General features: G+C 42.9%; 1 protein-coding gene across 1 annotated transcript in view; it reads right to left on the reverse strand.

Annotated features, from left to right (window-relative positions):
• Positions 1-12713, reverse strand: part of ZNF875 (zinc finger protein 875) — a 72261-nt gene extending 59548 nt beyond the window's left edge. Inside the window, 4 exon segments of the mRNA XM_030874629.3 lie at positions 2710-2805; positions 3240-3366; positions 12022-12110; positions 12463-12713. Of these exon segments, the coding sequence (XP_030730489.2) occupies positions 2710-2805; positions 3240-3366; positions 12022-12054 (256 nt within the window). The 5' untranslated portion in view covers positions 12055-12110; positions 12463-12713.
• Positions 12714-14936: the final 2223 nt, after the last annotated feature.

Below are 14936 nucleotides of genomic sequence, written 5' to 3' on the forward strand. Positions count from 1 at the left end.
CAAAATAATTTTGAAAAAGTTAGAGTATTTACACTCCTCAACCTCAAAACTTAATATAAGACCCCAGTAATGAAGACAGTATGCTATTGTCATATGAAGAAACACAGAGATCGATGGAACAAAATTAGGAGTCCAGAAATGAATCATTTACAGTCAACTGATTTTCGACAAAGGAGCCACGGCAATTGAATGAGGGAAAGCATACTATTTTTTTTTTTCTTAACACCCTCATTGGAGCACAATTGTCCCACAATGGTGTGTTAGTTTCTGCTCTATAACAAAGTGAATCAGCCACACATATACACACATCCCCACATCTCCTCCCTCTTGCATCTCCCTCCTTCCCTCCCTATCCCACCCCTCCAGGTGGTCACAAAGCATTGAGGTGATTCCCTGTGCTATGTGGCCGCTTCCCACTAGCTATTTATTTTACATTTGGTAGTGTATATATGTCCATGCTACTCTCTCACTTCATCCCAGCTTACCCTTCCCCCTCCCCGTGTCCTCAAGTCCATTCTCTATGTCAAGCATACTATTTTTAACAAATACTGCCAGGACAATTGAATATTCATATGCAAGAAAATGAATTTAGACTTTCACCACACATGACACATAAAAATTAACTAAAAATGGATCACAGCCTTAAGTGTAAAAGCTAAAAAATAAAACTTCTAGAAGAAACCAAAGAAGAAAATCTATGTGGCCTCGAGTTAAGCAAACTTCATAGTTACACCACAAAAAGCACAATCCATTAGAAAACTGTTAAATTGAACATCATCGAAATTTAAAACATTTATGCTTGAAAAGACACCATTAAGAGAATGAAAAGACAATCCACAGACTTGTCTTTTTTCTGAAACTTCATTTCATAGTTGAAAATAATTGAAAATCCTGTATGTGATATAGGACTTGTGTCTTGAATATATGAAAAATTCTTACAACTCAAAAAGAAGACAAACAATCCAACTTAAAAATGGGCAAAAGAACTAAGTAGCTACTTCACCGAAGAAGATATGCAAATGGTTAATAAGCACATGAAAAGATTAACATTATCAGTCATTAGGGAAATGCAAATTAAACCACAATGCAATACCACTACACACCCACTAGAATGTCTGTAATCAAAATTAGAGACAATTCCAAGTGCTGGCAAGGATGTAGAGAAACTGACACTCTAAAACACTGCTACTAGAAAATGCAAAAATAGAAAATATAAACATAATAGAAATGTAAAACATAAATGCTAATAGAAATGTACAGCCACTTGGGAAAATAATTATGCAGTTTCTTAAAAGGTTAAACATAAACATACCATACAATCCAGAAATTCTAGTCTTAGTTATCTACCCAAGAGAAATGAAAACATATGTCCACATCAAGACTGGTACATGACTATTCCTAGCAGCACTATTCACAATAACCAAAAAGTGGACAATCCAATTCACATCAACCTGTGAATAGCTAGACAAAATGTGGTATATCAATACAATGGAATATTATATGGCAATAAAAAGGAATGAATTACCAGTACATGCTGCAACATGGATGAACCTCAAAAACATTATGCTGAACCTCAAACATTATGTATTGAAGCCAGATACAAAGACAAATATATATTTTATGATACCATTTATATAAAATGTCCAGAAACAGCAAATCTATAGAGACAGCAAATCATTGGTTTCCTGGAGCTCAAATGGGAGGAGAAATAGATGCAAATGGGCACAAGGTAACTTTTTAGAGTGATGGAATGTTTACTCAAAATAATTGAACTGTACACTTACAGTAAGTAGATTATGGTATTTAAGTTATAACTCAATGAAGCTGTTAAAAAAGGAGCTGTGGAACTGTATACTTCTAAAGAGAGGTTATTGAAATGGTCTGTATTAAAAGAGACTAAATAGATATGCCACGTAAATGCACTACTGGGCCATGTTCTGGAGAGGAAAAAATATTACTGTGTCTACTGATGATTATGAGAGGTAGATGATAGGTATTAGATAAAATTATTGTGTTGAAGTTAAGTTTACTGAAGTTGATAACTGTACTGTGGTTATATGAGAATATCACCATTCTTAGAAAATCTTTTAACATACATCCACATATGAACCTACATATATAGGTACACACAAATATATATACATAAACATATACATAAATACATACACATACGTATGGTGGAGGGAGAAGGGAGAGCATGCACACAAGAGACACACAAGCCAATGATAAAGCAAACTGGGTGAAATATTAGTAGGTGATTTTATGATACCATTTTATAAAAATATATATGCCATATATATTTATACATATTTGTGTATGTGTAGAGGACATAAGAATGTTCTTTGTACTATTTTTATTTTTGCAAATTTTCTGTAATTTTGAAGTAATTTCCAAATATCAAGTCAAAAATAAATAGGATGAAGCCCACTTCTGAAAATGGCAGCAGACTGAACTGGTCACAAGTATCCTCCGCAGAAAACAATGCGAAGTGAGAGGAAGGGAGGCTTCCTGGTGGAGGGATGCAACAAAGAAACCAGGAAAGTCCCTCCCTTAACTGAAGATGATATTCTGGAAAAGAGGTCATGCCAGGCAGCCTTACCAGGGACCTAGGGGCCTAGAAAAGAGCTTCCTCCCAGTACCTGAGAGATGCCTCATCCTTCCCTACCTGCCATGCTGCAGACGGTTCCAACTACCCTGTGTCACACTCACCTGGACAAAGACTCAGCGGACGTTGCCTCTCCTCTATCCAGGGCTCTTCCCCTCGCTCCAGCTGAGAAATGAGTTTTGGTTTGCAAAATGGAATTTCTGCTCATAAGGAAAGAAAAAAAGGAGACTCTTGGTTATGAGCTCAAGGGGCCATTCCAGAACTCAGAGACAAAATGGAGAGGGAAACCCAGAGGGTGATACAGAGGACCTATGAATAGTGAACTCTCTGCAGTAGAAGGGTTGAGTAAGAAAAGGTGACTCCAATCAGAAAAACAGCATATTAACACAGTGAATGAAAATCTCCTGGGTTTGGGGCAAGATAAAGTAAGAAAAAAAATGCAGAGTGGCATACACAATATGAATAAATCTACCTGCTTTCAACTCTACTGAATCCAGATCCACCTGAGGAAAAAGGTAAATTTTTGTTTTGAAGCCCAACCCTAAGACAAAGCTGCTTTGTGAGTAGCCTTTCTTTGTGACATATAGAAAATACCGTGAGCCAGACTTTAAGTGCTATGGGAAGCCATTCTTACCTAGTGAGACCAAGTGGTTATAAGTCTCCAGCATCACCTCCCTGTGCAAGGTCCTCTGAGCGGGGCTCAACAGCCTCCACTCCTCCTGGGTGAAGTCCACAGCCACATCCCCGAACGCCATGAATGCCTTTTAACACAAAACACACCTCTGCTCATCCAGGAGTCTGCCTTGTCCACACCTCAGGATGAGAGATCAAAAGGCATCCCTGAGGAGGTAGAGAAGATTTCTAGACCTTACTATGGATGATGAATAAAGGGTAACAGAATATACCACTCTAAAATATGCCACTTTGGCATAAGGATTATTTTGAGCTGAAGGCAATTAATAAGCAGACACAAGAAAAGCTCTCTGCCCTCTCCCATTTGCCTAAAAGCAGAACATAAATTTGCAAAGGTGTCCCCCTTCCCCTCTCTACCAGGAGGACAGAAATTAATCACCAGATACAACTCTAGACCCTTATCAGCCCAGGGATAGGCACCAGAGAAATCTACATAGCAAACCTTCACTAACTAGCCCTTATCTTCCATTAGTTCCCCCATATATTATTAACCTTCCCACAATTTGCTGCCTAGAAACTCAAAGTCCTTTTCCTTTGTCTTGTCACTTCTCTATAGTTATTGCTATTTTGTTAAGATGCTATATAAGCTCAAGTTCTAACCACCCCTTTTGAGTTACCCATCACTGAGTACTCCCATGTGTATGCATGATGCACATGTTAATAAATTTCCGATTGTTTTTCTCTTGTGAATATGTCTTGTGTCTAATTTACAGCCAATGAAAAAAAGAATTTTTCTCCTCCCATACATGACCTTTGTGCCAATAGTTCAAAGACCATTACTCTCCCATCTCTATCCAGCCAGCATCATTGTGCACCTATCACTGTCAACATGCTAGGCTCACTGCTATGGGGGATAAAAGCAAAAGTTCTTTCCCATTGGGAGCTTTAAATCTAAGCAGGAAGACATCATGCACACTACATTAAAAGAATAATTCTCTTGCTGAGTTCGAAGAATTTCAGAGACTACTTGGTCTAAGCATTTATGTTCTACATGAAGCAGCTCAGCCTCTGGGGCAGGGGATGAATAACCCACCATTATGTATACTTCAGGCAGGGCTCACTCCTTCCCCTCCCTCACACTGCCACTTGCACTGCTCAGGCCTGAGGAATGGAAGTGGATGGTGGTGAAGAGCCTGGATTCAAAACACTCTGCCTGGATTTGGAACCTATCTGTCCCCAGCTAGTGTACCCTTAGGCAAATTAGTTAACCTCTCAGCACCTCAGTTTCTTCTTCTCTGAACTAAGAATAACAGTGTTTATCTCCCAGGTTGTGCTGAGCATCACATGAGTTGATAAATGTAAGGACTCAGACAACTGACTGCTCCACACAGTAAGTGTGTGGTGAGGGGTTTTTTTTTGTTTGTTTTTTGGGTTTTTGTTTTGTTTTTGTCCATGCCACGCAGCTTTCAGGATCTTAGTTCCCCAACCAGGGGCTGAACCCACGCCCTCGGCAGTGAAAATGCCAAGTCCTAACCACTGGATTGCCAGGGAATTCTCTGTGTGGTGTTTTTTTGTGTTTTTTTTTTTTTTTTTTTTTTTTTTGCGGTACGCGGGCCTCTCACTGTTGTGGCCTCTCCCGTCGCGGAGCACAGGCTCCGGACGCGCAAGCTCAGCGGCCATGGCTCACAGGCACAGCCGATCCGCAGCATGTGGGATCTTCCCGGACAGGGGCACGAACCCGCGTGCCCCGCATCGGCAGGCGGACTCTCAACCACTGCACCACCAGGGAAGCCCTCTGTGTGGTGTTTTAAATTACGGATTCTTGGGTCCCACCACAAATCAATAAAATCAGACTCTTCAGGGATAAGGCTTTTATACTTTTAAGGGCTCCTGTGTATAGTCATCGTTGCAAATCACTGGGTCAGAGGAATCTGGAGAGGGAGAGGTCACTGTAGGATACAGAGATCAGAAATGGTTTCATGAGAGGGCAGTATGATCTTGGTCTTAAAGGCTAGGCAGGATTCAAAGGATGAAGGAGCGTGGAAGGCTAGGTACTCCAGACAAGGCATGTGAGATGGGAGGGAATAAAGAATGAAAAGTGGCTAGTTGGGAAAGAGAGCAGGCAGGTTGTAGCAGCCTACAGAAAGTCTGAAAGGTCAAAGGAATATAAAACTCTGTCCTCTATTGTGCATTTAAGGCAATATTTGAATACTACCCTTGAACTGATGGTAGAGGACTACACATGTGAATAGACAGGTGGTAAAGCACATGTTGCAAAATACTCATCATTGAATCTAGGTGGTGGGTATGTGAATATCAATGTACAAGTCTTTGTATTTTTTTCTTTATGTTTGAAGCTGTTCATAATTAAATGTTAGAGAGAAAAAGACTATTCACTCATTCAAGTTCCTGCCCAGTCCCTGTAGTGATATGATCTTATAGATCCTCCTCAGAATAAACACACACACACATACCTTGAAAATCTCTGACAAAGGAGCTACATTACAGACCAACCTACATCATTTCAACAAGTTTAATACAACTGGTATTCCTGCAGCTCTAGAAAGATTCATGGTTTCTTTGTCTGAGACCCATGCATGTAGGGAGGGTATGGTAAACACTAACTGGATGATCCATTTCAAAGCTCTCCCACTGAGTAGCAACATAGCTAGCAGTCTGGGGGACTAATTTAGAATAAAGAAAAAATACCTAATGAATTTTCACATCTGACTAAACAGATCTCCTGAAAGCCTGTTAAAAGCTTCAGTCGGATGCTTCTACCTAGCTTCTATACATGATAATGTATAGAAAGAGAAGAGTTAAAGAAACAACTAAGCAATTCACAAGCATAATTTAGAGGAAATACAGACAAGCCAGGACTTGCTGGGTTGGAAAATAAAACTGTTTTACATCTCCAGTCTCTCCAGCCAACAAGAGTCTCAAAATAAGAAATGGCCTCAGGGTAAAGATCAAGAGTTTGGCTAAAAGACCCAAATGTTATGACCTCTGAAATTGTTAAGGTGATACCTAGTAGACAAAAGGGCTTCTGAGATTCTTACAGGTATTGTCCCATAGCACTGGCACCCTGCCCAAAGATTAGAGGCCTATCTGGAAAGGAAATGTGATTGTAGCTTTTTGTTTAATAGAGTAATATAATCTGATACATGGGAAACCCAAAGAGTTTTTAAAGAAGTTATATCACGGCTTTCCTGGTGGCACAGTGGTTAAGACTCTACCTGCCAATGCAGGGGACATGGGTTCGAGCCCTGGTCCGGGAAGATCCCACATGCCACGGAGCAACTAAGCCCGAAAGCCACAACTACTGAGGGTGTGCTCTAGAGCCCATGAGCCACAACTACTGAGCCTGTGCCCCACAACTACTGAAGACCACGTGCCTAGAGCCCATGCTCTGCAACAAGAGAAGACACTGCAATGAGAAGCCCGCGCACTGCAACAAAGAGCAGCCTCTGCTCGCCACAACTAGGGAAAGACCACGCACAGCAACAAAGGCCCAACGCAGCCAAAAATATATAAATAAAAAATAAATAAATTAAAAAATATATATATATACTCTAAAGAAGTCATATCAGCTTTACTAAAAGGGATGGAGAGAGTTCAAAATGAAGAGGCCTCCTATGTGCCTCCAACTCCTTCCCTTTTTGAATGGGAGTGTATATTGCAGTTTTCCTGTCCATGTCTCACCACTGTGTGCTAGGTGGGTAGTTGGGGGTAGAGGGAAACAAATAAATTGTCTTTTTAGTATACATCTCTGACTCAAAAAGAGTTTCACTGAAGAAGCCTTAGCCACATCCAGACTGATATGCATATGATACTGGACTTTGAGGATGAAACTTCTGGGGATCCTGGGAGGGGGTGAGTTTATCTTGCACAAGGGAAGGACATGGATCACTGGGACCAGAGGGTAGTTACAGTAATGAACCCCACTGTATAACATCTCCCTATATCTACACCCTTGTGTTAGTCCCTTCCACAACTCTGCACTTTGATCAAAGGGACATTAGCAAACATAACACGAGCTGAGGCTTAAAACGTGCTTGTCCATTGGGGTTGTCCTCTCTCTTGCTGTGTAGGGAAACCCAAGACCATCATTTGATCAAGCCTAAGCAGAGTCTCTAGAACAAACCCAAGCCTACATGGAAAAGAACCAAGAAAAACCAACACACCTGAGACAACCAGCTTGGTAACTGTCATGCATGGATAGTCACCCAGCCCCAGTCAAACCACCAGCTGACTGCAGCAACAAGAGCACAAGTGAAACCTGCAAAACATCCATCTGTGCCCAGCTCAAAATGCTGACCTATCAAATTGTGTGCTAATAAATTATTTTTTCTTTTTAAATATTTATTTAGTTATTTGGCTATACAGGGTCTTAGTCGCAGCACTCGGGACCTTCGTTGCAGCATGTGGGATCTTTTAGCTGCGATATGCGGGAACTTTTATTGCAGCATGCGGGATCTAGTTCCCTGACCAGGAATGGAACCCAGGCCCCCTGCATTGGGAGCATGGAGTCTTAACCACTGGACCACCAGGTAAGTCCCTAAATTATTTTGTTTTAAGTCAGTAAGTTTTGGGTAGTTTTTTATGAAGCAAAGGCTAACCTATACATTGATAAAGGAGTCATGTTATATGAAAAATACTTTGCAAGTAATATTAACCTTGAGATCAAGGTTAATTGATTGCCAAGATGCTCATGCTGTCACAAACGCCTAAGAGAGATTCACACAGCCACAGATTCAGTCCTCCCATTTCTCACTGCCTCCCAGGCATGAAGTCATTAGGTGATAGAGGAGATTTATTTGAATGACTTGAATAGTTATTTTTCTCTCTTTTTCCAGCCAAGTGCCTAAAAAGTGAATTTAATCTAAATTAAAGGTGTATATGAGATTACTCCACTGTGCTGGCAATAAACACATTTTCAGAATGAATAGTCAGAACATGATGTCATAAACAGAACACATTTGAAGTGAAGACTGCCCTGAAGATCTAAGACACTGTTGTTGAGACACTGAAGGAAGACTTCTGAACAGAAAAGTGATGTTACTGTAATGTTTGGGGGACGTGAGGATTACAGATGCAATGGGTAGCAAAGGAACATATCAACATGGGGAAACAAATCAGGACATTATTGTGAACGTTCACATGAGAGAAGAAGATCTGCACTGGTAGGTCTACCCTGGGAATGTAACACTGCACAGTGTAACAAAAACAAAAAAACTGCACAATGTAAAGTGAAACATGGTGATGGAAGAAAGGAATCTCAAAAAAGGAAGAAATAATGGATAGGATCACATGTTTTAGAACAAGCAGGGTTCCAAAGCTCCAACCGGTGTGAGTGCTCATTGCTTCAAAATATTTATTTCTACTCACTTTGTCATATTTTAGTTTTGAGAATAAATACAAATCTATAAAAGAATTTCATGCACAAAGCTGACCACAGAAGCATTATTTGCAACAGTTAAATATTGGGAACAAGTTAAATGTTCCCCCAAATTGAGAATTAGTGGATTGGATCATTCAGTCAAAGCACTATTATAGGATAAAGAAGATGTGGCACATATATACAATGGAATATTACTCAGCCATAAAAAGAAACGAAATTGAGCTATTTGTAATGAAGTGGATAGACCTAGAGTCTGTCATACAGAGTGAAGTAAGTCAGAAAGAGAAAGACAAATACCGTATGCTAACACATATATATGGAATTTAAGAAAAAAAAAATGTCATGAAGAACCTAGGGGTAAGGCAGGAATAAAGACGCAGACCTCCTAGAGAACGGACTTGAGGTTATGGGGAGGGGGAAGGGTGAGCTGTGACAGGGCGAGAGAGAGTCATGGACATATACACACTAACAAACGTAGTAAGGTAGATAGCTAGTGGGAAGCAGCCGCATGGCACAGGGATATTGGCTCGGTGCTTTGTGTGCCTGGAGGGGTGGGATAGGGAGGGTGGGAGGGAGGGAGACACAAGAGGGAAGACATATGGGAACATATGTTTATGTATGACTGATTCACTTTGTTATAAAGCAGAAACTAACACACCATTGTAAAGCAATTATACCCCAATAAAGATGTTAAAAAAAAAAAAGCACTATTATAGAAATCGCTTTCAGTTGGATAAATGTTGGTTGTTCCTTCATCTATTAAAAAATGGGTCTGAGTAGATATAATGTCACTAGCTTTAATACAATACGATCTTATCATTAAGGTCTATCAAAATGTATGTATGTAGGGGTGTGTGTGTGTATGTATATAAAATTGACCAAATCCCAATGATAGAGAAATCTAAAAATAAAATGCAAGACTCATAAGTGTGCAGGCTGTGCTTTATACATCACTGAATGTAGTCTATCAAGAGTTCTGCAAACAGTAAACATTCAGCAAATTTGTTCAATGGAATCAAGGAGAAAATACTAAGAATTAGTAACATCATGTTCCTGCCAGCCCAATTCATTTGTTACAAATTCTACTTTACCCTCTCAGGCAGTGATAGCTAATATCCTACTGTATATTTGCTTAAATTGTTGCATGTAATTCAGAGGTCATGCATATTAGAGTACCTGGAAATCCTCCTCAAACCCCCTGAAATATGTGGTTAATTACATGCCCCAAATAACATATCAAAACAAACAGAAACTCCCTTGTTACTTATTAGTTCCTTCAAATTAATTTCTTTAAGGTGTGGTTCCTCCATGCACCAAACATATCATGTGTGCCAGGTACTCCTCTAGGCACACAGGTTTCATCTTAAACAACTTACACAATTCAAATGCTTGTGCACTTTCGTCAAGTTTTCATAATGCTTTTTCTTCTTTTTTCTTTTTTAAAGTATTAAGAGCAGGAAAAGTCAGCTCACACAAATTTCTGGCTTTTCCCAGAAAATCAGAATGCTTCCCTAGTAACATTATAAGTGGGGAAGAAAGTACACACAAAAGATTCAATGTTACCTTAGGAAATGCCCCAGATTTCCCATGCATTCTTGGTACTAACACTTTTCAGATGAATATAATATTTTACAAATAAGAAATGCAGAACTCTCAAAGTTGTTCTGATAATGCCTAGGAAATTGTAAATCTCTAACATGGAGACCAGGATTAAGAATAAACCAAGAAGGCTTCCCTGGTGGTGCAGTGGTTAAGAATCCGCCTGCCAGTGAAGGGGACACGGGTTCGATCCCTGGTCCGGGAGGATCCCACGTGCCGCCGAGCAACTAAGCCCGTGCACCACAACTACTGAGCCTGCACTCTAGAGCCCATGCTCCGCAACAAGAGAAGCCACCACAGTGAGGGGCCCGTGCACCATGGGGAGGAGCAGCCCCCACTCACCGCAACTAGAGAGGGCCCGTGCACAGCAATGAGGACCCAACTCAGCCAAAAATAAATAATTAAAATAAATAAATTTATTTAAAAAAACAAGAAATCAAGACAACGAAGGCAGATCTGAAATAACAAAGTTAGTGCATATCAAAATGATAGTAAACAAGCCTGGCAACTGTGTTGGTGCTCAATAAATATCAGTCCTATTCAATTAAGTCAAACTCATCATAGTCACCATTCTCAGGGGTTAGAAAATTTCCCCTTAAGTGCCTATGTGCCTATAGCTCTGATTTCCTATGTCAAATCCCTTCTCAACATTCTTCAAAATCCATCTTACTTGGCTTCCCTGGTGGCGCGGTGGTTGAGAGTCCGCCTGCCGATGCAGGGGACACGGGTTCGTGCCCCGGTGCGGGAAGATCCCACACGCCGCGGAGCGGTTGGGCCCGTGAGCCATGGCCGCTGAGCCTGCGCGCCCGGAGCCTGTGCTCCGTAACGGGAGAGGTCACAACAGTGAGAGGCCCGCGTACCGCAAAAAAAAAAAAAAAAAAAAAAAAAATCCATCTTACTCAAAGACAAAGTCTACACTCCTCAGCCTGGCACTTGACCTGGCCACCCAGACTCAGAGAGGTGGAAAATAAAAATCCTTCTGGGGCCAGGCAGGTAATAAAAATTACAGAGACAGGCAAAACGTTAGATTTCAATGGTTTCAACCTCAGTATGGAGGATACTATGGAAACTACAGCAAATAGACTGTGCAGGACCTGTCCAAATGATGCAGACACTGTTCAGCTCAAATTCCCTGACGCCAAAGTAGAGTGCAGTTTATTTTCTGAGAGGCAAGCAATCCAGAATTTTTGGTGAAATCTCCCCATTGCCAGATGCTGAAAATGCTCTCAAATGTAAAATTCAGGTTAGACTATATCATGTACTGGTGAAGATAGTCTGTATCTTCACCAGTACATTATTTAAAAATCAACCTAAAATACGATCTTCCCACACTGTGTTAAGGGCAGTGTGCCCAGTGGCCCAGCCTCAGACTAACCATTCTTCTTGCCCTCCCACTGGTATGTCTTCACCAATTCTCCAATGTACCAGACTCGCAGGGGTAGTTCAAACAGCCCTACTTCTCCTGGAAGTCCTCCCTAGCCACTTCAGGCCGCAGTCTACTCTGCTGTCCCTGCCTTTCATCCTTATCACTGGACAATTAAGCCTGGATGTCCCTGTATTTTTATTTAAATTGCTCCATGTGTGTTGTTCACAATTAACTACTTTGAGGATGACTGAAGTATGGATGGAGCAGAAAGAAATGTTGAGGGAAACTCCATGTAAGCCACTCCTCCAGCACCAGGAAAGAGCTTTGCCCAATACCAACAAGGCAGCCTCCAGAGCAAGAAAGGGGAATGGATTCATCCTCTTGACAGCCAAGATGGAATTTTACGGAAATTCTCACCTCTTTTTTGGCTTTCAGGAGCCCCGTGGCCATTTTCCTGATCTCCTGAGTGCTCTCCCTGAAGAAGGGCAAAGTCTCAGAAGGCAGATCTGAGGATGTGAAGAGAAAAAAGAGCATGCCTAGTTGGAAAACCCCTCCCATGTGCAGGCGGGGTGTGCTCCAGAGCCCCACTACTGGGGATTGGGAGTGTCACAGAATTCACCACCACAAGCCAATTCCCATCTAGCCTCCTGGAGAAAGGGCCCAGGGTGACGGAGCACCCTCAAGCTCAGCCCCAAGCTCTGGCCAGAGAGTGAAGCCCATATTCTCCAGCAGTGGAGTAAGGGTTTGTCCCTAAGGCAGACTGTGTCCTCGTGAGTAAAACCGGGACAAGCATGGGGACGTGCTGAGTGGACGAGGCAGTGACTATTGGGCACTCACGGAACGCGGGGTGCACGTTACCGATTCTGAGGCTGAAGCTCGGGAACCAAGAGCAGAGGTGTGAGAAGGACCCGAACACAGTTGTCTACACCGTTGCCAACCAGCCTAATGGGCGGACTCCACCGGCCGGAAGTGTTCCTGTTACGCCAACTCCTCACGCTAAGGGGCGAGCGGAAGAGAGGGCGGAAGTGGCCGCAGAGGCCTCTGGAGAGTGTAGTCTTGGGGTGGAGAGGAGGAGGGCGTGGGCTTCTCCATGGCAGGGTGACTCTCACATCTGCACCTCTTTTACAGCCAAATTTAGGAGCCCGTTGTTAAGGTGCCCAGACCGCGAGTTTCACCAGTTTCTCTGCCGAGGGCCAATGAGATCTGCAGGCCACGAGAGCGTCGCGGACACCGCCGAGAAGTCTAGGAAATGTGGTCCTGGAGCCCGGTGTTGCAGCGGCGGGTGACCAGACTGTGCGCACTGACCTTCAGCGGCGCGAGGGAGCTAAGCTTCCCCACCCAAGTCTCCACTGATGTCCCCTTCCCGGAGCTGAAACCAGGGTCGGCACGGGCTGGACCAGAGGCGGGCCGATGTGGGCGCGGCTCAGAGTAAAGCATTTGGAGGGTGGGGAAGCGGGGTGATGCTCTGTTGGGACGCCCAGATAGGAGCGACATCGGCTTTACGTCCCCGAGGTTGGGAGGGGGCGCCACTATAGACAGGGAACACCAAGGCTGTTTTCGGAGAGAGCGGGATTGGCTTGGGCCAACTTGGAATGGCGGTGGGAGTGGCTTTCGTCTTGTGTGCCCGGGATTTTGAGGAGTGGAGAGGCTGGACTTGGGTAAAGAGCAAAAGGTTCCCTGGTGGTAGTAGTATAATGAAGCCCCACGGCTCGAGCCAGCAATACAATACCTGGTACAGGTATCGCTTGGAGGAAACTTTCCGAGCTGGTGGTGGTGGTGGTGGTGGTGGTGGTGATGGTGAGGGAGACAGGGGTGAAGAGGAGGCATAATTTGACAGTTTTGTTCATCATGGATTGGGGGGAGGGGGAGATTTGGTTCATCATTTTTATTTTTAAGATAATACATTAAAATATTTATCTTGATTACTGAGTGTTTTTGGTGCTTCCTTAAATTCTGTACCCCAAATCCCCACATTAAGGAAAAGCATAGATAGATCTGATGCTACATGAACCTCATTGGCACCTAGTGGCCTATAGCTTTGATAAGAGGTGAGGGGTTGGCTTCTGGGCATTAAGTAGCCAGAAAGAGTCCTTTAGGAGCTTACCCTGAATTGTTGAATTGTCAGTGATCTCTTCTTTCCTGACTTCCTTAAAATCCACAATTTCCTGATAACTACTCCACTCAAAGCACCACCCTCAAGGCACCTCCAAGGCCCATCATGGTGCAAATATTCAAAGAATACTCTTAAATCTTAACACTCTACTCCAGAATCTTTCCCAATATCCCTTTGCCTGGAGAAGTAAAAAAGAAAAAGGTTTGCATGTTAGCATCAGCCTCCCAGACTGCACAGGGGTTCAGGAAGGAGGATCAGCCCAGCACCCTATTCCAATCCTTGACAGACCTCACCAAGGATTTCATATCCCTGAATGTGGAATGTTTCTAAAAGAACTCAGTGGGCACCAAAGTCAGGCATGGGGCTGAGAGGAGCACAAATGAAATGGAGGGACTGAAAAGTGTCAGAGAAGGGATGGAGGGTTGCGGGGGGGGGGGAGCAGAGGAGGTGGGATCCTGAGATAATCCAGATCCTTATGTGTAGACATGTGTACACAGTCTGTGAAGAGAGATCCAGGCTGACAGGTTATCTATAATAAATCAAACATAACAGCAGATTGGGTAATGATGGGGCCCTGGGAACTTTCTCCCCTTTCTCCCTTCCACAGAGGGGAAAGGGACTGGAGATTGAATCAATCGCCAAAGACCAATGATTTAATCCATCACACCTATGTAATGAAGCCTCCATAAAACCCCAAAAGGTTGGGGTTTGGAGAGCTTCCAGGTTGGTAGAGATTCAGGGAGAGTAGCGTGTTCAGAGAGCATGAGAGCTCTGCACCCCTCCCCGATACCTTGCCCTATGCATCTCTTCCATCTGGCTGTTCCTGAGTTATAATCTTTTATGATAAACTGGTAATCTAGTAAGTAAAATGATCCTCTGGATTCTGTGAGCCACTCCAGCAAATTAAATGAGGAGGGGGTTGTTGGAACCTCCAGTCTATAGCCAGTTGGTCAGAAGCCCAGGTGACAACCTGGACTTATGACTGGTACCTTGGGTGGGTGGAGTGGGGAACAGTCTTGCAGGACTGAGCCCCTCACCTGTGGAATCTGATGCTCTCTCTGGGTAAACAGTGTCAGAATTGAGTTGAATTGTAGGACACTCATTTGGTGTCCCAGAATTGCTTGGATGTGTGGAGGAAAAAAACCCCACACATTGGAATTGGGGGTACAGAACCCTTTTACCCTGGACCTGAGTTTGCTTAATAAATCTAAGAGCTTTG

The sequence above is a fragment of the Globicephala melas genome, chromosome 19 (genome assembly GCF_963455315.2).
Source record: "Globicephala melas chromosome 19, mGloMel1.2, whole genome shotgun sequence".
Classification (NCBI taxonomy): domain Eukaryota; kingdom Metazoa; phylum Chordata; class Mammalia; order Artiodactyla; family Delphinidae; genus Globicephala; species Globicephala melas.